General features: G+C 33.0%; 1 protein-coding gene and 1 pseudogene across 2 annotated transcripts; one reads left to right on the plus strand and one right to left on the minus strand.

Annotated features, from left to right (window-relative positions):
- Positions 1 to 1,045: 1,045 nt before the first annotated feature.
- LOC143585106 (lipid phosphate phosphatase delta-like) lies at positions 1,046 to 5,140 on the minus strand. The gene is made up of 8 exons (XM_077066972.1): positions 4,967 to 5,140; positions 4,177 to 4,272; positions 3,931 to 4,005; positions 3,730 to 3,860; positions 2,885 to 2,988; positions 2,674 to 2,802; positions 2,207 to 2,322; positions 1,046 to 1,529 (listed from the first exon to the last, which is right to left on the minus strand). The coding sequence occupies exons 1-8, from the start codon at positions 5,138 to 5,140 to the stop codon at positions 1,119 to 1,121; spliced, it is 1,236 nt and encodes a 411-aa protein (XP_076923087.1). The 3' UTR covers positions 1,046 to 1,118.
- Positions 5,141 to 20,530: 15,390 nt separating this feature from the next.
- On the plus strand, positions 20,531 to 24,180 carry LOC143585107 (myb-related protein 2-like; annotated as a pseudogene). Its single transcript, XR_013144493.1, has 7 exons — positions 20,531 to 20,630; positions 20,760 to 20,967; positions 21,529 to 21,603; positions 21,691 to 21,751; positions 21,837 to 21,921; positions 22,013 to 22,082; positions 23,427 to 24,180. The product of XR_013144493.1 is annotated as a myb-related protein 2-like (transcript).
- The last annotated feature ends 286 nt before the right edge of the window (positions 24,181 to 24,466 follow it).

Below are 24,466 nucleotides of genomic sequence, written 5' to 3' on the forward strand. Positions count from 1 at the left end.
ATCTCTAATTAGTACCGGTTGAGCTAAAAATTATTTGTTACATGTTTATTATTATTTTTAGTAAAAATAAGCAAGTGAGAAATATCAAGAAAATTAATCATTATATTGTGAAGTTAGATAGATCCAAAAATACAACTAACATATTTTTACCATGTTATAAATAATATCACTTAGAGTTGAGGTTGAGTGTATATAAGCTTGAGATCAGTTTATTAATATAAAGAGAGTTTGGGTTCAAGCTTTAAGTCTAGTTTGAGTTCGACTCGTGAGTAAATTTTTATGTTTAGGCTTAGTCTGAGTCAACTCGAGTCATTTATTATTACTAATTATTTTGTTTATACGGGTGGGAATGTGGGATATGATAAAAATGAATTTTAACATGCAAAGTGAGCTTAGCATGTAAAGCATCGTAGTGGTGTATTATGTGACACTTTTGGGTGGTGGTATTATAGAGTAATTTTTTTTGTAGTGTAATAATTCTTTCGCAACTTTAAATTTAAAATTGTAGAATAATCATTATTTACTCTATTTACAAAAACGCTGCTTTGTGGCTTGTCCTTCGCTTCGTAGGATTCACACCGAAATTTCTATTTACATTCGATTTAAGCCTTTATTTATATTTGTGATTATATATATAAGATTACAAATTCATATACAACAGTAGTTTGTAATTATATGTTTATTATATCAAATAAAAGTTAATATATTTATGCAAGTAATATGCTTAATTAAGATTCGCTAACTTAGTGCCTTAGTCAAGCCTCGCATATTTAAGTTGCTCACAACTTCACAAGGAATCAACAAAAGGGCATAACTAAAGTCTTGAAATAACATCTTTATTTGAAAAGTTCCATATAAGTTATATCAGATTCTTTTTGACACATGTTTGGTTCTAAGAAAATTCAAAAAATGGTCAAATGCATCAAAGTAAACTAATCAAAAAGTTGGGAAAAATAATAATAATAACTTCATAGTACAAGTTACTTATAAAATCATACTACATGAATTATAGACTTATAAAATATTATAAAACATATCTACCAAAACAATGTTAAATAACCCTATTACACATTTTATACACCTTTTATATCTCAAAATCCTCATAAAATAATGATACATCACAAATTAAGTTGTGAAAACAAAGAAGGTACAAGGTCAACCACAGACCAAGCAAGACCAGCATATTGTAACAACCGAATGCCTGTATCAACATCGAACGGTTCCTGCCTGCTAAAAAACATTTTTTGCAGATACCCATCTGACTGTTTGACTTCATTTGACGTTTTGACCGCTAAAGGACCGGTCAAAGCTGGGACATAACCCGATGATCTAACCGGGATGCCCAGTGCACTAGCTGTAATTGGTAGAATCCATTTTGCTAAAGCTTTGCTGCAGAATTTAACTAGCAGGATGATGGGGATGCCGACTAGGGTTCTGCCAGCAAAGGCAGTGATCCCGAGGTCCGGTGTGAATACACGTGGCACGTTTTCGTGGTGGAACTGGTGGTAAGTTTGTTGAACACCTGTCACCTGGAATATACCAAAAATTAGGATAGCTTAGATGTGCATTTCAGAAGATGATTATGCGTACGCCTGTAACGATCGAACCGAACGTTTAGTGAACTGTTCGTGAACTTAAAAGGACAAACATAAACACATTTCTCTTTTGTTAATGTATGTTCATGAACGTTCCTCTATGTTCATTTATGTTTGTTCATTTATGTTTGTTCGTTTATGTTAGTTGATATATTCATTTAAAACTTTTAGGCACATTACAACTAACTCTAGTTTAAATAACCTTTTAGGCCCATTACATTGTTGTTCACATTTACTTTTAATTGGTTTTTATCTCGGTTATGTTCGTTCATCTATAGTCAGTTATATTCGTTCATTTACATTCGTAAACTGGTCGTTTATATTGTCAATAAACCAACATGAACATGCTCATGTTCTTAACGTACAAACACAAACAAGAAAACCTCGTTCGTTAGTTGTTTGTGTTCAATTGTTTACATATTACTTTTACTTTTTAAGCATTTATTTTTAAACTTCTAAAATTTGGTATAAAATAGCCAAATAGTTAAGTTCTTATACTAACTAAGCGCATTCCAAATTGAATATTTTTTAGAATTTTAGGTATCCCAAAAAGATATAATGCCATTTTCACACCACGGATATATACATAAAATAGTTATATATATTCTTACAATTCCCAATGTGACGCCAGTAAAAGCCGTATGAAACTCGAAACTTGGAGTTGGATGTTCAGGTGTCGGGTAGGCGAAGAGTGACAAGAAGCTAAGTGCAATCCAAAAGGATGTAACTGCAATAAGAAAATAAAGATTTACTAGTTATTTTATTTGATTTTTCAAATTTGTTAAGCTAAAAATCAACTAAATCTGAGTCAAAGTCTCATCATTGCTCATCCCCTCAGTAAAACAGCAATTTCATTGGGAATTTGGGATGTTTCTTACCTACCTATTTATCCACTAATAATCATTGTAACATTAAGATTACACTAGTTATTGTGTACAAGATTCCTTTATTATGTTTGACTATGCGTGTAACTTAATTAATGCATGCCTGTGTGTGTCGTTAAATATACAAAGCATATTTCAGGAATGAAAATAAGTCAATGTTACGGGTCAAACGGGTTGTTTAAAAGAAAGCGTACCATTTTTTCCTAAAATTACAAAATTGTCGACGTGTCCATGAACTTGAAGCCAAAACGCAAGAATCATCAATCCAAGAATAAGGCCACCCAATATGTCAATCAAACTATGCATACCAAGATATATTCTTCCTATTAAAAAGGAACAAAAAAAGACATTAATAGAGAATTGTTAATAAACATTACAAAAAAGGTTGAAGCTTTGTCAACTTACCGAGGCCAATAAGGCCTACAAACAAGCAAGTAAATGCAAATGCAGCTACTTGATACGATGCATCAATATTTTCGTGGCATGAAAAGATATAGTGCAAGAGGTACCTGAAATTCCCGAAACAAAATTTATGAAAAAAAAAATGAGATTATGGGTATACCTGAATTCATGAATTATAGGCATGTAAACGAACACAAATGGGGCATGTTCTTGTTCGTGCAGTTAACTTTAGCCGACAAACGATCGAACACCAACAGTCAAACAAACAGGGGTTTCCTGTTCATGTTTGTTTGTTACGAAAATGAACGAGTTAATGTTTGTTTGTTACAAAAACGAACGTGTTCATGTTCATTTTTTTACGAAAAAGAATGTGTTCATGTTCGTTTATGTCCGTTCGTTAGTAGTATAAATGAATGCTTCACGAACTTAAATGACAAATATAATAGAATATAAATGAACGAATATAAACAAACATATCTGAGCCTTTACCAATAAAATGTAAACATAAATATCATCTGTTAGGCTGAAAAAAAAATAAAACTAGACAAAACTGTAATGGCTGATATTTTATGTTTTATAAGACTAGACAAAATGGGCCTGATAAAGTAAATGAATACATAAACAAACACTTAAACTGTTAAACAAATGTAAATGAACGAACATAACACAGCGTCCATGAACAAACATAAATAAGCGTTCACAAACATAACCGAATGAACAAAACATGTGTTCATGTTCGTTCATTTATTAAATTAACGAACATAAACGAATTTCCCACCAAACAGTTACTAAAGTTCAGTTCGTTTACAGGCCTAATGAATCATCAAGATTTGAAAACTGTTACATACCCGGATAAACAAATAGTATTAAGAGTATGCGAAGACGGTAAGCCATATTCCAATGCATTTTCTTTCTCGTCTTTAGTGGCGGTTAATATTCTAACGGGTGGTGATTTAGGTCTAGGCGCAGACACCACGTCCTACACAAGACATGCAAATTTGACCATAAATAACATAGCTAGTAGCTAAAACGGCATTATACATTTATACCTTTAAACAATTCCCTAAATAATCACAAAACGCCATCAAAAGCGTCATTTGCCTCGCCAATTTCCCATGTCCACTCTACAACATAAAACTAACACCATTCAATACATGCTAGAAACAAAAGGAATATTTAAGAAAAAAAATATATATGATGAAGATGAGGCTGAATTTTTAAGCTTTTTATATCAGGAAAATTTATTTCTTCTAGAAGATGAAATATTTAAGCTTACAAATAGAATGTGAGTTTACCCAAAATAGCAAGGGAAGAAAGCCAGTATAAAAAGGCACAGATACAACACAAGATAACACAGAGAAGAATGCATCCCAAAAACCATGCTGGTTTTTCTGCATAAATTCAAAAAAATAAAATTAGGTCAAAATCAATCATTCAAGAAAAAAAATAAGCAATTTGGTGTAAACAAGCCGAGCTAAACCCAAGCCCACCTCATTTCAACTTACAAGAACTCGAGCTCAAGCACAGCTCATTTCAAGCTATTTCTCTAAAGCTCGAACTCGGTTCGTGAGTTGTATTCTCAAGTTCGAGCTCGGCTCGGTCTCCGGCTCAATTCGTTTGTTATTTACTAACTAACTTACATAAAAATAATTTAGAACTTTTATATATTTTTAGAAAATCCTTAATGAGCCTAAGCTCAACTCTAGCTCGGGCTCAATAACTAAATGAGTATTATTTGAGACCCGGGTCTGGCTTGGACTCGATAAGGCTGGACTCGTTTGGAGCTTTTTATCTAGTGGCATGCAAGCAGTTCGGCCCGTTTGCACCCCTAGGTGTAATTAGTAACACCAATGAAAAACTAAAGCAAGAAATCAATAACCCATCTTAACAATATGCAAATTCTAAGCAAATCCACAAGATTAATAACATGAATTCGTCTAAATTGTTCTAATAACAAAACCAATTTATGAAATTAAACACAGATCCATACAATGCTGGAATTATAAACAAACCCACAAAATCCCTAATCCAAAATCGAACACAATCAAGCATTCAATTTCTGGAAACAATAATAATAATAACAACCTGGATGTGGAGGATAAAGGGAGTGCCGGAGATAACACGAAGAGAGACCCAGGGTTGAAGAAAGGATCTGATTATGTGGGTGACATTAAACATCGAGGATCCAACGACCCATGTCAATACACCCAACAAAAACGTCACTTGCCATGTGAGTATTGATATTATTATGCTCTCCATTTGTTTTCTCCTCTGGTTATCTTTTCGCCCAGATTTTACAAATTATAAATAAAGATCAAAGCATGATGAATTTGATTGATATTTTAGAACAACTTGGGAATGACCGTAACTGGACTATGACAAGATAATTTGTATTTGTAACCAGTCGGCAGCAAATCAGGAAGTAAACCCTTGTTTGTTTGTTTGTTTGTTTGTTTTTATTATTATGTTTATTATATGTGGATTTTGGAGGCCAATGTTTTGCAAGTTGAGGGATTATTGTTGATTAATAAATTGGGGATATTTACTGTTTGTTAATTAAATTATTAAGGATGCCGACCTTAATTGACATTGTGACTAGTACGAACTCGGAAAGGAGGCACGGCCCATGGATATGGAGAATTTTTTATTTCTAATTCGGTGTTTCTCAATTGAAAATGGTTAAATATATTCTATATTTCTAGACAGAGAGTAGTGGTCTAACGTCCAAAGAAAAGGGGTGTTATTAGTTATGAGCAGGTTCAGCTAACGTTATGGACAAAGGCATGAATATGTGTAATACTTTGATGATTTAAGGGTGTTTGGGATTACTTTCCCTTACTTATTTTAGCCAACTTATAACCTTTTCGTTTATCATGTAATGGAATAAGTTGATAATTTATAATATTGTAACTTATAACTTGTGACTTATTTTAAAAATAAGTTATAAGGAGGTAAAAATAAGATATCCTAAACGCCCCTTTAATACATGATTGGTCTTAAGTAAAATTTATATGTTATTCATATACGCATAGGTGGTTCTGGCCCTAGGTGAAACCGTGAAACAAAATTTAGTACCTCATCAAACATGTTCATATAAACTAAACTCTCACACTTTATTCAGGCTTATGAATTATGACCGAAAACACTAAACAAAAATTTTATAGTTGGTGACTTGGTATGGGAAAAAAATTGTATGTTTTGTATATTTTTCGTATGTGTAAAAGTATGTTTTTATTAAGTTACTTTTCTAGATCCGTTAGATGCAAATTTACGTAATCGAATTCTTCCAACACGTCTTTTTCTCATTTGACGAATTAGCTAATTCGTTTTATATGTCTTGTGGTGTTCTATATGTTAAATATTTATATCTTAATTTGAAACGAACTTATTTCTATGAAGAAAAAAAACGGTTACAAAAATGGTTAATAGACAATTATGCATTTGAAATGAAATATATATATATATATATATAAAGTTTTTAATATAATTATTAAACACTAAATATATTATATGTTTTCAATTTTCTGTTTTAAAAAAATAGAATTTTAATATCTAAGATTATTTGATTTCACCCATCCAAATGCACCAACGTGATGTCATAATAATACGTACTTTTTGTATTGATTTAACCCTTAAATTGATCAAATATGCTTTTGATAGAAGAAATTTGTTTAATCTACTATATAAACAAAGTAATCAGTTTTATAAGTTAATAGGGTTTCTATAGTTTCATTGTCAATATTTTTATTAAGTCATTTATTCCATGAATGATACATTTTACACGAAAATTTGGTTATGCATTCATCTCTATAGTCATTTATTCGCTATCATTTATAATATTTTCAAATAAGTTTTCTCTTTATATGTAAAGAAACACAATCTTTTACATGTAAATTGTTACAACGGGTGCGTATCAGTCCATACTCAAATTGCACGGGCAGACATACAGACTTAGCAAGAGTAGCCTCAGCTATCCCTTAATTTTTCGTCAGTAGTGTAAAAAAAATTTTATTTTGTCGGTTATTGTATTTCGCTACCTCTGACAAAATATGATGTTACCCCTGCTTGTTTAAGGCTCAACCAAATTAAAAGTTCAAACCAAACCAAAGTTTAAATCACAAACAAATTAAAACTCAACTCATTAACCATATTTATTTTATGTTTGCTGAGTTTAAAGTTTTGAATTTAATTTGTTCTACCGTATTTCATACAATGTAAACAAAACAATAATAGAAGCACGATAATAAATAAAATTAAACACATGGTGTGCAAATTGCTCATATTCAGTTTTTGAATGTTTGAAATCGAGTCATTACAACATCTTCTGTATCAAACATTTCTATTTTGATCGCAAAATTTCAGCATTGTTTAAATGTCTGTCACACATTCGATTGCGCAAATCCGTCTTGATAAGTTTCACTTTAGAAAAACACCTTTCAACGGTTGTTGTTACAACTGGTAAAACCAACGCTTCAATATTCGATAAACCAAAGGCAAAGCGTTGTCCTTTTCGGTTTACCGAATATTGAAGCTAGCGTTGGCTTTACCAGTTGCAACCGAAACCGGTTGAAAGATGTTTTTCTAAAATAAAGCTTATCAAGATGGATTTGCGCAATCTAATGGGTGATGAGTATTTGAACAATGCTTTAATTTATGCGGTCGAAATATAAACGTTTGATAAAGTAAAAGAAGTGGAGAAATCTGCAACCAATGTGTTTAAATTTATTCATTAGTGTTTCTATTTGTGTTTCGTTTACATTATATGAAAACACAATAAAATAAATTTTTTATGAACATTACTCCTGAGATTTTGTTATAGATCTGTCACTATCGAATAGAGGTGTACAAACCGGTTTTTTAACAACCAGAACCAGTTTCAGTCAAAACAGATTAGAACCCAAACCGGTTTGAAGGATTGAAAATTATAAACTGGTTGAACCGGTTGGGGTTGGTTCCAAACGGGTCTTGCTTAAACCGGTTCAAATCCGGTTTTTCTTGTTTGGAAATGGAGACAAGCTATGCAAGTTTGACTGTTTCCTTGTATGCCACAATTAAGAAATTAGATGTTAAAGGCTGTGAATTAATTGTGAAAACCTGTTTCCAAATATAATTAGTTTGCAATTGATTTAATCAAATTTTAAATTCGTTTGTATTACAAAAGACATTATCAATTACAATAAAAATTCCAACGACATATTAGATGGAATGGATTATGGATATGCCATATATAAATGAATATTTAAAGGAGTTTTCTGAGTTTTAAATGCATTATGTTGAAGACATCGTTATACAAATTAAATGCATATTATATACTAAATGACTTACTGTTAATCATAATGCATATGCAAACCGGGTTTTTTAAACCAGTTTCAAACAGTCAGGCTCAAACCGGTTAGAACAAAAAAACTCCAAAACGGGTCTAACCCGGCGGGTTACAGCTCCTTAAAACCGGTTTTTGTAAAGTGTGGTTCAAATGGGTTCGGTTACGGTTTAGTTTCTGGGTCGGTTCGGTTAACCGGTTTGTATGCCCACCTCTACTATCGAATTCACCCAAGAACCGTTAATGTGCAAATTAGAAGCAAGAACCGCACTATATGCGAGTGGTTCGGTTTTAGATTTTGCGGCGCATTAATGTATCGGTTCCACAATAAGAGTTTAGTGTGAAGCTAGTGTGAAGTGTGAAACATTTCTTTTGAATTGGGCTGCAAAGACTTTCCAAAGGGGGCTGCAAACTTGCAATGCAAAATAATGCCTAGCCTAAACATAGTGCTAAAGCCTAAAGTCTAAATTTGGAGTGCAAACTCTTTTCAAAGTGCTGTAATTTACTTCTTTTTTTTTTCTTTTGCTGCAAACAAACATTTAAATAATATTTATTAAACGTTTTTTATTAGTTTGCCTCAACCTCAATAAACATGAGACACGTATTTATTCAAGATTGTAAAATAGCATTTCATTAACTAATAAAAAAAACTTTATTTCGATTACAAATTCATTTTAATTAAAATTTACATCGTAATATTAAAAAATAAAACAAATAGAATTCAAATAATAACAAACAAAAAAGTATACAACTTTAATTAACTATGAACTTTAATGAAGAATATATTATATATGTAAAGTAAAAAAATGAAAACTTATTATTAACATTATAATTTAATTCTTATGTTTTAATTTATGAATTTACTTTAAACTTCGACTATGTGTAGTTGGTTTGACGTCCTTTTTCAAATGGAAGGTTCTTATTGACTGATCAATAGGGTCTACATGCACTTCTCTACAAGGGGGTGCCCTAGGCGTTCACGATTTGGTGCTTAAAACCCCTTTTTTTATGTAGCTGGTGGCTTGAGGCCCACTACACATATCTAAAATCATGTCAATAAAACAAATGTGGAAGAAACATTAATTTCAAATTTTATAAAATGGGAAATTATTAAAGATTTAAAGGGCAGTTGGAATATTACTTTCATTATTTCCTAACAAATAAAACTTGTACTTTATTTCCATTTTTGAAAGTTTAATATTATTTAAAATTCTTGACAAATTAGTACGCAATCATAAGAAATACCAAGGGCTATGGTTCATAGCCCCGTATTGGAATAGAATTTGATTCAAAGGTTGATGCTCATTTTACAAGCACTATCCAAATATTAGATTTGACACTATCTTAAACACTAGATCAAGAATATTTATAAACTTAAAATTCATGCGTGCGAGAAACACAGTATGCTCAAAAACAAGTTATTTGGACATCGATTCGAGACGTATTAACTTTCTTTTTATAGAATGCAAAGAATACGATGCATACGAAGACCTTTCTTCAAACAAATCTTTGTGTAATATCATCTGAGAATCATTTTCATGTTATAAACACTAACAGGAAGTTGTGGATACTTATCGATCTATATTCGGTGGTCCTCTTGTTATGGCAATATAGATGGTTTGATATCAAAATCGCGACTTAGAACTGATGTAGGATGAACGTCATGCTAGATGTCATATTTCTTGCAATAAATTATCTTTTATAGTTCATTTCAAGTTGTATTTTTGCATAAAAAATGGTATATGCATCTTAAACGAAAGGTTATTAGGTATTTCTATGGGCTTTTGAGGATTCTTTTTATGAGTCAGATTCCCTACATTTCCTTGGTTTAATAGGATAAGATTGCTTATTGTTTATAATTAATAAATTACAAATACAATGGAACAAATTATAATCCTTTGTAATTGTTTACGAGTTATGATGTAACATATGTAAGATAATTTAATTAAATATGTTAAATCATGTGTAACACTATCGTTTTTTAAATGCTACGGAAAGGGGCATTTAAATGAGAACCCTTGTGAACTCTCACCACCAATCAATTATAGAGTGTCATCTCATCACAACCTGTATGAACTCAAATAAACCTATACCAGTGTTCTAGCTCCGTCACTTGAAACCTCATCATGCTTTCCAAGAAAACCAACACCCACTTTCTCTTTCCTTTCCTCTTATCTAGTGTGGGTTCATGAACCCATAAATGATCTTATTTTGCTACATCAAGGCACTTGTAGCAGTGTTCTTACGCAACCCCTTCAACCCGGGTCCCCATCTGGTGAACACCCTCTTATGTCATTATTTCTAACTTAATAAAACAAAACTTAAAAGGGTTATATGCGCGGATAGACGTATTCCATGTGCTTTTCTTATGATAGTGGCGGGTAGAATGTGACTCGGAAATAGGATAAGTCTTTTTCCTATGCCATTTTGTCCGCCCCATCACCCACCTTAGCCCAATTTCTATCATGATTGTATGTTCTGATTTGGGTACTAATTATAGAAAAACGTTTCTTGTCACACTTGTTCATCAACTTTAGATGGAAAATTCAGTTTTTAGTTGCTTTGGGTTTTCATAGTTATTATTTGGTTTATGTTTTGTATGCACGTGTTTCATTTTATGTAGTTAGCATCAGTTCTTAGTTGGCCGTATGTTCTATGGAACAAATGTAGTATTAAATTTGTTATGTAATAAATTTTATGGTTTTACAATTTTGTATTGTTTTAGACTTTTAGCATGTGTTATAAATCTATGATTTTCATTAGTTATTACTTGTTTTGTGTTTACCATTTGATGAATTTGGTTAATGCTAATATGATCGAATCTAAAATGGTTACATAAGCGTTATAAGCAATTTATCATGCAACCTTCTTTAAACTATTGACTTCAAAGTTTTATTTCAAATATCTACTTTGAAAATCGATTTAAATGCAACTTTTCTTCACGGTAAGTAAACTTAGCTAGTTGCAAAGTTCTTGCAATACGCCAATACCTATAGGTTATTAATTATACATCTTGTTAGAGTCTCGGTTTCAAAGTGAAGTTAAAATATGTTTTTGCGAACATGATTTACCACAAGTGTATGAATCAAATACAAATGACTTTTATCGTGAAAAGTATACAAATAATTAGAGTAATGATGCTACTACTGGTATAATTATTATGACTTTATAACTTCTGAACTAAAGTAATTATTATTGCATTATGTTTTCTTTTAAAACATGAATTTTTCCCAAACTAGTGTTGGTGGAAAAAGTATCTACCACTTTGGTGTTCTTTAAAAAATATTATCAAACTAGTATTGGTGGAAAAAAGTATTGACTATTTTGGTGTTTTTCACTTATTTTGTATTCACCTTTTACTTTTAAATTTAATATTTCTATTTTTTAATCTATTTTTTTATTTTTTATCATATTTCTTATAATTTTTAATCTAATAAATCTATATATTTTTTTGTCAATCAACGTTCTCTTATTTTTTTAGTAACTCGTTCTAAATCTTTTTTTTGTTTCTTTTCTCATTTGTTTTTTTTTTGTCTTCAAATATTTTTTTTTTGTATTTCTGTTTAAATATATTCATTTTACGAATTTTATTTGGGTTTAGTTTTGCACCGTAACGAACCTAATCGATATTGATCGAGTTTAGGTTAAATATCACAATGTCTACGTTTTACCAATGCCCGGATTTTACCTATTTAAATTGTTTTTTTATTTTGTTTTAAATTTGCGCGTTTTACAAGTTTTTATTTTTGGTTTAGATCCGATACCTTAACAAACCTTGCTCATACTGACCAAATTCGCGTTGAATAGCCCGGTTGTTATCAACGCCCGGGCTTTAGCAATCTTTTTTATATTAAATATGATAGTTCCACGAATTTATTTTTAGGTTTACTTCCAGCAGTATAACGAACATAGCCGATACTAACCGAATTCTCATCGAATAATCGCTGCAACGCATGTGTTTTACCAACGTATAGGTTTTACTGACTTTTATTGGAGTTTTTTCTTCAACATGAACATTTAAGCGGGTCAAATTTAATTGCACGTTTTCTTTTTTAATTACAAGAAAAGATTTAGAACGAGTTAGCAAAAGTATATAAATGTTGACTATTAAGAAAAATAATAAAAAACATTTTGGATTGATTGGACATAAAAATATATAAGAAATATGATATAAAATTAGATAATAGATTAACCAAATCAAAATGGAAAGTAAAAAATATGTTGATTCGTAAAATGAATATAATTAAACAAAGAGACATAAAAAATGCATATATTTGAGAAAAAAATCAAAAGAAAATATTTACAAAGAGTTAGTAAAATAATAAGAAAATGTTGATTGATAAAAATATAAAAACTAAGTTATTGGATAAAAAATGTATAAGAAATATGAAACAAAAATAAATAATAGATTAACTAATATAAAAACTAGATTTAAAAGTAAAAGGTGAATAAAATAAATGAAAAACATCAAAATGGAAAATACTTTTTCCACCAACACTAGTTTGATAAATATTTAAATATTTTTTAAAAAACACCAAAATGGTAAATACATTTTCTATCAACACTAGTTTGAAAAAAAACTATTTAAAACATAATTATTTTAGTTTAAAACTATAATACTAGTTATTTTTATGTTTAGTAGTTTAGTATAATTTTTACCGAATCCCACCCTTACCACAAAACGATTTTCAAGGGAGGGATATGCTAGAAACAAAATTTTATAATCATTATCGACAGATTCAAAAGGTAGAAACAGAAGTACAGAACAAATTTGAATTATGTAGGTGGCCCGAGTTGCCGCTTCACTTTTCTGTTGGGCTAAAGCCCAGTAACAAAGCCCATCAACAAAAAGTAATTAAGGTTTCTCCTTTTCTCATCTTTTCATTAAAACGAGTTATATTTATTTTACCATTCGGCCATTCTTTTTACTGTACTAATGCTTATGTTCTCATAACCTAGTAAAAATATCACGATTACAAGTTTAAAACTTTGTATTAAATTTCAGGAATCATTGAAAATACATTTTTTTATTATGCCAAATGTTAATGACCACTAAAGTGACTTTTTAGAGTATCAAATTTGGAGATATGAATAGTTTGGGAATATTGTGACCTTTTAGTTTCAAATAAACTATAAGGGTTTTACGTAACAAGTTATAAATTTAAGCAGCTTTCCACCCATGATCCCACCTTATGGCTACCTTTTTTATGTTTTGTCTACTTTACACTAATGGTTTTTCTTTGTTTGTTGTTAAGAGTTATTTGATATTTTTCTAATTGTTTATATTGACACTTCCTTGGTTCTTTGTCTATTTGTTATATTAGTTCTTCTACGTTAATTATACTGCTATACCACCATGTCAATTCGAAATCGAAATTATTAATCCTATTATTATTATTTAAAAATAAGATTTAGAAACTTTAATCGAAACAATTTTTAAAATTAATCTCATATCCGATCTCATTCCCAAATACATGTCCAGGTTAGCTTCCATTTTTTCTGAAAATGTGACACTCAAAACACCTTGACAACCAACCTCTTACAACAAAATAAAACACACTTGAGGGGTCCAACACTAACAAATGGTCATTGATCGATGCTTCAACATAAAATAATTAGGATGATCCAAGTTTCAAAGTGTTTAGAACATAAATATCCAAGATGGCTTCAATATGATACAATCCATCAAGAGACTCGCAAGTCTTGAAATTTAAGAACGTAACTACAATAACACATTCTTAAGAACATGTTATTATAGTTCTGAGAGCGATCACTGTCGTCTTAGACATTGTTACATTGATCTTTACTAAGTTTGGAAATATGGGTCGTTTGTGGGTTGATATTTGTGTTTATTTCAACCCATATAATTTTGTGCCAACCCATTTTATTTTCTTGTGGGATTTGATTTGTATTGCATAAATAGTATTAGATTGAGGTCGTATTTCATGTCTACTCATGTCTCACAATATTCATGATACATGTACACGTACATTGATGTATGCACATATGTTATCACTTCAACATTTTTTTTATCGTAAGTAAATTAAATCAAAAGTTTATCGAGTTAATATATCACGAGGTTCACCAAACCCGACCTAAGTATTTTCCTCTCAATTTCATGTCGACCCATTTTAGACCAATTTTGTTCGTGTTTGGTTTATGTCGTGTTAAGACTTTGAGTCTTATATATCCTCTATCGATTTAGAGAGAATGCAATACAAAAAACTCATTGAAGAGTAAACATAATAACACTATACGAAACATGGGTTTACATGGACCTCGTATTTTTATTATAAGGGACCTTATTAATAACAAGGTCCAACTTAGCCCAGTTTTAAGAACGCTCAAAAACCCATATGTCCACTCGTGTTCGCACATGAACTTTATGATCCTTAGCAATCAATTGGAATATGAAAAATATCAACCAAAAAAATGGGTTTTTAATGCCTTATTATTGCAATTCAAGTTGTGTTTGATTATTGCATATTTAGGCCTATAGCTTATATCCCATTTGTTTTACATCTTTAGTAGAAAGGTGGAACACGATTCCTTTGCAACAAAAGCCCACCATTCCACATCTAAATCTTACCATATATATTTTTTTAAAAACAGATTCTTGGAAACTATTCGTTTCAAGTTATTGATGTATTCTTGTTTGATGATTATAAAAATGTTTGGTCACACAAAATGATACCTCAAGTTACTGTTACATTGTAAAAGTCAAAAGCCAACACTCTTTAAGAGTAGTGAAGTGGTCATAGTTTGGCATATCGATTCGCTATGACCAAAAGGCGCATTTGAACTATGGATGATCAATACATATGACTAAACAACCCAGCACATGCATGCTGTTTAAAATAGATTGATGTAGATGGATGTCTGGTTACTACTTATTAATAGAGAGTGGTTTAGGTTCCGTTTATCTGAAAAATAAAAAAGAAATGACTCGGGCAACTAATCAAACTAGATAAAATTAGCTGAATTGTATTTTTAGTGCTTACAACATACTAAAATGCGACTGATGTGACAACTTAACTTTTGTAATCATATTTAAAGTGACAAAAGACATGCAACCCGACCAGTTTCAACCATCACTAGAAACAACCCTTTTCAAACCTCGAAACCATTTAACCAACCCGGCCCACTAATTTCCACCTCTACTCGTTCTAGCTTAAAAATGCAGCCGAAAAGAAAATACTACAAGTTTCATCGTATAGCATAGTTCTTGCAATCCTATCTAAGTTTATAGCATATAGGCAACCCGGCCTGCTTTCCACCTTACCATAGCTTAAAAAATTAGCCAAAGGAGAATACTCCAACTTTCAAGAGATAACATAGTGTATTTTCATTGCTTACAACCTACTAAACTGTTACAAGCGTTGCGATAACATGGTTTTCTTTAATCATATCTAAACTTATAACAGATAGGCAACACGGTCCGTTTCAACTTACACTAGAAACACTTTTCCTCCTCTACCATAGATTAAAAAGTAATTAAAGGAGAATAGCGCGATAATCATGGGATGTCCTAGAATGAGCATAGTCACGATTTGCATCGAAACGGATGGAGTATAAGCTAACCAAAAATAGTAAAAGGTATGATGGGAGTGGGTGGGAACCCATTTTTTGTGGCCTTGAGTAGAAAGGAATAAGACTTAAAATAACATTCTTGACTTGAGAATAAGACCTATTGGCTTTACTTAAAATAAAATTCCAAGATTCTATTCTTAAAGAATCTCTCTTTAATTCTAATTTCTATTCTTTCTTTTCCTTTTTCCATCTCTCAGCTGTCCAAGAGAATAACATTCCATAGTCATTTCTACTCCTTTTCTCTTCCATAGGGCGCGAGGCACGTGTGGTTTGAACCGCGGCCAATGAGGCTTTGACACGTGTTTTTTAAGTTAATCGTTTGATAAAGTCTAAGATGAACATGATTCTTAATAACTATGATACGCTGATATGTTCCTTTATGTGAACTTCACCTTGAGTACTTAAAAGAATAAGAGCCTTAAATAAAGGAAATACAAGTACATAAAAGAACAAGTACTCATGCATGTTCAAGATTCTAAAGTTGGATAGAATATATACATGTAACTCTATGCATGTGAAGAGAAAACATTGCACACAATGATTATAATCTTATATATATATATATATATATATATATATATATATATATATATATATTTTTGTGTAAAAGCAGTATGTTTTACAAAAGAGTTTGTAAAACTAGTAGATTTTTCTTGTCTTATAAGTTATAAATCTAGTGGATTTGTTGTCCATAACTCGAATTCGTGATTGAAGACCGCAAATTCAGTGATAAATTTCTACTTTTTCTTTTATTGTTTTTTTATAAGTTTATCTAACAAATAACTTAGTTTTTCTCTAATAACTAATAACATTTATCAAAATTCTGTATGCAGTATTTAGTTTTTCTTTCTGCATTTAGATTTAAATTTTTATTAAATTGAGTTGTATCCATATTTTCTGATATCGTAATCAGTTTATCAACTTCTAGACATATGCATAGGGCTGTAAACAAACTGAACGAACACAAACAAGGCTTTGTTCATGTTCGTTTGTTAAGGAAATAATGTGTTCACAAACACTTACTGAACGAGATTTTATCTTCACGTTCGACCGTTTGTTCATTAAGGAAATGAATGTGTTCACGAACGGTTCACGAACCCAAACGAACACAAATAAAATCGGCAAAGCCTAGAGATTGAGACCGATGTATTCATCAATGTGAAGAATGAAAGCATGTAAACGAATCGAACGAATGCTCGTGTTCGTTCATTTAACTTTAAACGAACACGAACACTTAATCGAACAAATATTTATGTTCATGTTCATCTATTTAAAAAAATGAACATTGTGTTCGTTTATGTTCGCTTGTTTAAAATCGAAACGAACATAACTGAACAAAGATAAACGTACATAAATGAACATATATGAACATATATGAACAAATGTAAATGAGCACAAACAAACATAAATGGAAATACTTAAATGAACACAAATTAACAAACATAATACATTTAAATAGATGACTCATCCAGATAATATTTAATTATTTCCCATTAATACATAAACGAACATAAATACATAGACATAAACGAGCATAAGCAAACGTTCATAAACATAAATGAATGAACGAAACATGTGCTCATGTTTGTTCGTTTAATTAAACTAACACAAATTTTTTGTTCATGTTTGTTTGTTTATTAAATAAACGAACATAAACGAACTTCCAACCGAACGATTCACGAACAGCTCACCGAACGTTTGGTTCGTTTACATGCCTACGCATCAGCAATTATGGCAGCAAATCCACCTATTTTACAAGAAGAAAAGAGACTACTAATTCTACAAATTATTTTCTCAAAACCTACTACTTTAATTTACAAAAATTCTTCCTTTGCATTAGCTTGATGAGTTGATGATGTGGATGCATATATGGAATGATAGATATTTGTTTATTTTTAAAGTATCTTTGTATTCTGTATGTGTGCTATTACTGGAAGATGACCATTTGATCCTTATAAGAATGACATGAAGTGATGGCTGTAGCATGAAATGAGAAACTGTGTTGGTGCATATATGTGTTGTGAATCCATTTTATAGAATTTTTGCACATTAACAGACATCTTGACTAGCATAAAATACTTGAATCATGCCACGGATGATTGAACTAAAGCAATTACTGGGTCGAATATTTTTGCAATTTAAAGTTCCCTGAACGCGAGGGAGAGTAACAAAATGTTGTGATTCAAGCGATCGAAGTATACATATATTTTGATCATTTAAGCAATCAGATTGATGATTATATTGCGCCATATAATAATCGCGTACGCCGTAATAATCTTTAAAATGTACAGAAAGAAAATGTTCCTCATGAGAATTATTATTCCTATCCACATGCCAGCAAACCATTAAGGAATTTTTCTTTCACTTACACTTTATCTAAAGGCTTAAAGATTCCCTTAAAACTGCATAATCTTTGAAAAAGTTCTGTTATAACTTGAAAAGAAATCCCACAAGTGCTAAGTTTGAGAATTCTTTACAAAAATATATGTAACAAATTCCCAAAAGAAAAAAAAAGAAAGAAGGAAAAAGAAAAAGAAAATGATGTCTTGGTGACACACATATAGGTTTGAGTACTGCTAGAAATAAATTTTTTATCTAAAAAGTGTAAAATGGAAATTAATGCATGATGTCTTAAGTTTTTAGGGATTGTGTTATACGCTGACACTATGTGAAAAATAATAAAACTTGACGCCATAATAAAAAATAATAATAATAATAATAATAATAAATATATAGCGTATTTCTAGACACCATGCTTAAAATTCTAAGACACCAAGTTTAATTCCTTTTTACACTTTTAGGCAAAATCTCCCTTCTAGTGTAACCTGATGTCTCTATACTAACAAATAAAAATAATTTATGGCACATGCTATTCATTTAGCCTATCTGGATTTGTGTTTTTCCGCCTAAACTCTATAATCTAGTCAGCTTTGTCAAAAAAAAAAAATTATGTCAAATAATGTTTCCCTTTCTTCCGGTTTAAATGCCTATAGTAATTGATTAAAGAAATTTAGAATAGGAATCAAGAGTGATTTTAGAGTATTTGTATTTTTTTTTATTAGAAAAGGAAATTTTAAACCCGTGAACAGTGACAACCCTATCAATCCGAACACGTTTCTTTTTTTTTTTCTTACAAATACAAGATTAAAGTAATAGTGATCGAGCACTCCAACCCCTTGTGTTATTTTGACAGGTGAAGCAAGTCTATCATCCAAGCTTGCAAAGTCATCCCGAGCATGACCGGTTGTTTTGGTGTTGTCAGTTTTGATGTCAACTCCAACCGAATCTTTGTGAATTATATTGTAACTTATCATTTTTCGTTATTAAATGTAAGGTAATACGTAATTCCAGTAATAAAAAACATAAGTGAATTATCAATTGTATTCTTTTAATGATTCAACCTATGTAATACACGGGCTTCTAACCTAGTATACATATATGTAGGAGCACGTTTAACACAAAATCAGTTTTAATAGAACACTTCAAGGACAACATACTCCATATGCATGTATTCATCAAATGCAAGTATGAAGTGAAGTACAGCCGGTCATTTGATCGTTTGTTCTTTTCAAAGGGACCCGCCTCGGTTCAAGTTCTTGAAGGCGAGGCGGCTGTTGTATAATAACCGAAGAATGTGAAGATTTTGGTTGTGGGCCCAGAAAATAAAGAAACACTGTATAGGCTGAATAAGTACCAAACTTATTGAAGGGGACAAAAAGGAATGTGTTCTTATTCCATACCTGCCCTCCAAGAAGAAGCATCTCTCCATATTTGATTTTTCCACCTTTTTTGCATATATTCCAAGTTGCAGATGCTTTTGTCAACATAATCTTGTTCATTTTACTCATATTTAATATTCCACATTTTCTTTATGCCATTCTATATATGCTGAATACTTAAAGATGAAAGATAATTGTCATTACTATTAATGTCATATAAAAATTAATTAAGATGTGTTTGAAAATTGAAGATGGTGTATCCTAAGCCTGGAAAAGGGTCAGGTAAAGTGTCAAAAGGGTTCGGGTCAAAACGGGCCGTTCCAAAAAAATACCAGTTTAGTTTGGGTTGAATTAATAATTTTAGAAAGAAGAAAATATTAAAATGGGTTCGCCATATGATGCACGGGATACAAAAGCCTAGCAAAAAGGACATGCTGGGTTGGGTAACGAGCCAAAATGGGCTCGGGTCAAGATGCGCTTGGTAAAAAACAGGCCATTTTGGTCAAAACGAGTTCTGACCAAAATGGGTTCGAGTTGAAATTAATCATTTTTTAAAGGAAAAAAGTATAAAAAAGGGTTCACCGGCTATATTTATATTATGGTGAACTAGATACCATGTAATTTTGGTCAGAAAAATCTTGGAATAAGGTTCTTTTCACTTTACCATATTTGTGGATCTATTCTGGTACCCATTGTAAGGTGTTTAGAGTTTTATAATGCAAAGGAATTCTAGATTTCGGTCCGAGAATAATAAAAAGTCGCGTTGCAAAGCAAAGCACTCAATGAGAACACAAAGAAAGAGTTTATTTACAATTCGCCACGAACACTGGATTACGGTTTAAACTTTAATGTTTAGTGTTTTCCTTCATTAGATCTGTCCATGATTCTATACTTCACTTGGAAAGCACCCCTCCTACCCCCCCCCCCCCAAACCCAAAACCACCCACCCACCCACCCACCCCACCCCACATTCTCCATTTGCTTTATAAGGCCATGCTGAGCAGACCATTATTATGTGGATAATAAGTTATAGATAAGAGCTACTATAGTATCAAGACTGCATATTTGATAAACACATAAGAATCAAGATTCATTACCTTGAAGATCATAAACCATGCAGGTACAATATTAACACATGTTACGCGTGTATTTGCTATTGTGTTTCGAAAGTGATTACATGATTTTATGTTTTCAAGTAACATATCATAAGGTTACGCGTGTGACAAGTTTTATTATTTGTTGTATAAAGATGTACCAACATCATCATCAAGGAAAGAACATTCATTCTACATCAAGAATGTCAATTACACCAGAAAGACATTTGTTTCTACAAGGAGGTAATAATGGAGGCGATTAGGGCCTTGTTCTTTCTACTGATGCTAAGCCTAGACTTAAATGGACGCCGGATCTCCATGAACGGTTTATAGAAGCGGTCAACCAGCTTGGAGGAGCAGACAGTAAGTACAGTTTAAAAAAGTAGTAGTAGTAGTAGCAGCAGCAGCAGCAGCAGGAGCAGCAGCAGGAGCAGGAGCAGTAGCAGCAGCAGTAGCAGCAGAAGTAGCAGCAGCAGCTCAGTGGCGGTGGCAGTGGCGGTGGCAGTGGCGGTGGCAGCAGTAGCAGTAGCAGTAGCAGTAGCAGTAGCAGTAGCAGTAGAAGTAGAAGTAGCAGTAGTAGTAGCAGTAGCAGTAGCAGTAGCAGTAGCAGTAGCAGTAGAAGTAGAAGTAGCAGTAGTAGTAGCAGTAGTAGCAGCAGTAGCAGCAGCAGCAGCAGCAGCAGCAGTAGCAGCAGCAGCAGTAGAAGCAGCAGCAGAAGCAGTAGCAGCAGTAGCAGCAGCAGGAGCAGCAGCAGTAGCAGCAGCAGTAGCAGCAGCAGTAGCAGTAGCAGCAGTAGTAGCAGCAGTAGCAGCAGCAGCTAGCAGCAGCAGCAGCAGCTAGCAGCAGCAGTAGCAGTAGCAGTAGTAGTCATAGCAGTAAAGGAGGGAAAAAGGCTTACTGGTTATCGTTGTGTTTATGTTACAGAGGCTACTCCAAAATCAGTTTTGAAGTTAATGGGAATTCAAGGTCTCACTTTATACCACTTAGAGTCATCTCCAGGTAAACACACATACTAGTTAGAATTTCTTTTAGTTAGTGTCACACGTGACCGTTTCCTTGCAACTAATTTGCTTTTTCGGTTGACAGAAATACCGGCTCAGCAAGAATCTCTATAGGCAGACTAGCAGTGTTAGCACAAACAAAGTTGGTAATAATTCCCAAAAATCCATTTTAATTACAAAAATTCATAAAAAAAAAAGAATATTTCCTGATAACAAAAACTCGGATTGTAGATATCGTGCCACCAGCAGCAGACGCAATTGAAGAAACAAATGAAACTCACATGAGCAACTCAAATGTTTGTCCTCAAACAAACAAGTAAGAAACAGTTATCCTGGTCTAATTTGTAAGCTAAATGACAAGTCTACCCCTACAATGTTCAAGCTAATGATGCATGTATTCAATTCAGAAACTTGCAGATAAGTGAAGCCATACAGATGCAGATTGATGTTCAAAGAAGGCTGCATGAACAACTTGAGGTATGCATCATTATATAAACAAAGACATGACAAAAAATAACATAACAAACAAACGTGCCCGGTAAAATCTCACTCATTTGGTAGGGGGGTGGGGACACAAAAATTAATATAAAATAAACATTTTGTTATACATTTACATACAATACACACATGATTTAACTTGAGGTATGCATCATTATATCAACAGAACTAATAGTTTGATACAACATAAATAATATATAAGCAAACAAACAAGCAAAGTACCTAGTAAAATCCCACTCATATGGTAGAGTCTGGAGTTTGGGCCTGAGGATACAACAATATATATATATATGAAGAAACACTAAGTGACCCCGGGCAGATTATGGATAATCTGGGGGTTAAGTAATGTTTCCCACGAGGGTTAGGTCCGGCAAAGAAGGATGTTCTTCAGATGACCTGCAAAACAGACACCGTGAGCTCGTCACTGAGAAGGGGGGGTTCCTCCTTGTGACCACCCTCCGGCTTGAGAATCAGACTAGATTGCTCTGAACATAAGTGTATATTGAGAGAAATAGCTATTGAAGGTAAGATTCAAGATGATCATACCGTTCCAAGGTGTTGGAGTATTTATAGCCGAAGGTAGGTTTCCAAGCAGGTGCAGCCAGCTGTATAATATTCCTGTTCTACCAACTATGGGCTAGGCACGTGCCATGCTGGTTGGTGGGTAGGCAGCGGCTGATAGTGACAAGGCCGGCAGTGTACTGTTCCCTTTCCACCAACTGCAGGCTATGTGCGTGCCACGACAAGGGTTGGTGAGTAGGCAGCGGCTAATAGTGACAAACAGTACTAGAGCATGCTCCTCCTCGTACTGTTGTCGGTGAGCTGTCACCCTGTGATTGGTTCATGGGCTGCTTTGGTCAGATCTTGTCTATTTTGTCCATACCTTGGCAGGTATAGTACAAAAGATCTTCCAGAAGCATACGGACTGGCTCATTTGGGCGGGAGTATTCCCGCCTTGCTCATTCCTTCAGGTGACACTGAATTATTGAGTTAGTGCCTTGTGCGTGTAGCCTTGCTATTAGTGCGGGTAGCCTTCCCTGATGGCTTGTATCCGCAGCTGCGGGGACAGGCGGGGTACTTCACCATTGGGAGGCTTTCCCTGCGGGAACAGCTGGCGTACTGCGCGTAAGGTCTTCATCTCTGAGTATTGTGGGTCCTGCGGAACCAGTTGGTCCTTGCGCAGACGTCCCTCTTCAAGGTGAGTCTTGCGGGTCCAACTGGGCTCTGCTGGGACCTACCTCTTCAATATATATATTACATTTTTATATACATACTTTTAAATAATATAAAATGTATAAATATATTATTTTTAATATGAAATAGGTGCAGAGACACTTGCAGCTTCGGATTGAAGCGCAGGGAAAGTACTTGCAGTCGGTTCTTGAAAAAGCACAAGAAACACTTGGAAGACAAAACTTAGGTACAGTAGGACTAGAGGCTGCAAAAGTTCAATTGTCTGAATTGGTCTCTAAAGTATCAACTCACTGCCTAAATTCTGCATTCTCGGGAGTCAAAGTTGGGCCAATGCATACAAACGTCCAACCAACAGACTGTTCAATCGAGAGCTGTCTGACTTACAGTGAAGGCCAACAAACCGAACAAGACATGATCGGTTTGACCCTTTTAAAGTCAAAGGTTGACAATGAGCCACAACTTTCAGCAAGTGATTTGTCAATGAGTGTTGGAGGGCTCAAGAGTAGTGAATGGTACACTGACGAAAGATTTATGGGCAGGGTCGAAAAGGTCATTTTAACTGATCAAACCAATCAAAGAAACACGGATTCAATGAAGGAAGAACTGTTTCCATATTTTGGACAAAAACTGGACCTTAATGCCCATGATCATGGGAATGATGCAGCTTCAAGTAGCAAGCATTTTGATCTGAATGGACTAAGTTGGTGATCAATCATTAAAGAGGTTGTAATGCATTTTCAGAATTTTTTTGTAGCGCGAAAATAGTTGGAGAAACACGCGATATGTCAATCGATGAATCGTGGAGATTCGGTTTTAGAGCAACATGAGTTGCTGTCATATTTACTATTGTGGTAAATCTATAAGAGCATGTCATCACTTGTATTGAATACAGTGGCGGATCCAGGAATTTTTTTTAGGTGGTTCCCTCTTAATGTATAAGGTGGTTCCTACGCGTCTTCTATATATCCGTACACTATTATTTCGAAACTCGGGTGGTTCCGGGGAACCACCCGTTTGTATGCTGGATCCGCCCCTGATTGAATAACATAATTGATGACAACTTATGAATTCTTATGAAGCCATTTTAAATGCCAAAACTTACATCATCCATAGTTTGGTTAAACCAAAAAAAAATTGATTTCAATAATTTGGTAGCATGTATTTCTAGA

This window comes from Bidens hawaiensis, unplaced genomic scaffold (genome assembly GCF_021521415.1).
Source record: "Bidens hawaiensis isolate Kalapana, Puna unplaced genomic scaffold, B.hawaiensis_p1.1 tig00033563_1, whole genome shotgun sequence".
Taxonomy (NCBI): domain Eukaryota; kingdom Viridiplantae; phylum Streptophyta; class Magnoliopsida; order Asterales; family Asteraceae; genus Bidens; species Bidens hawaiensis.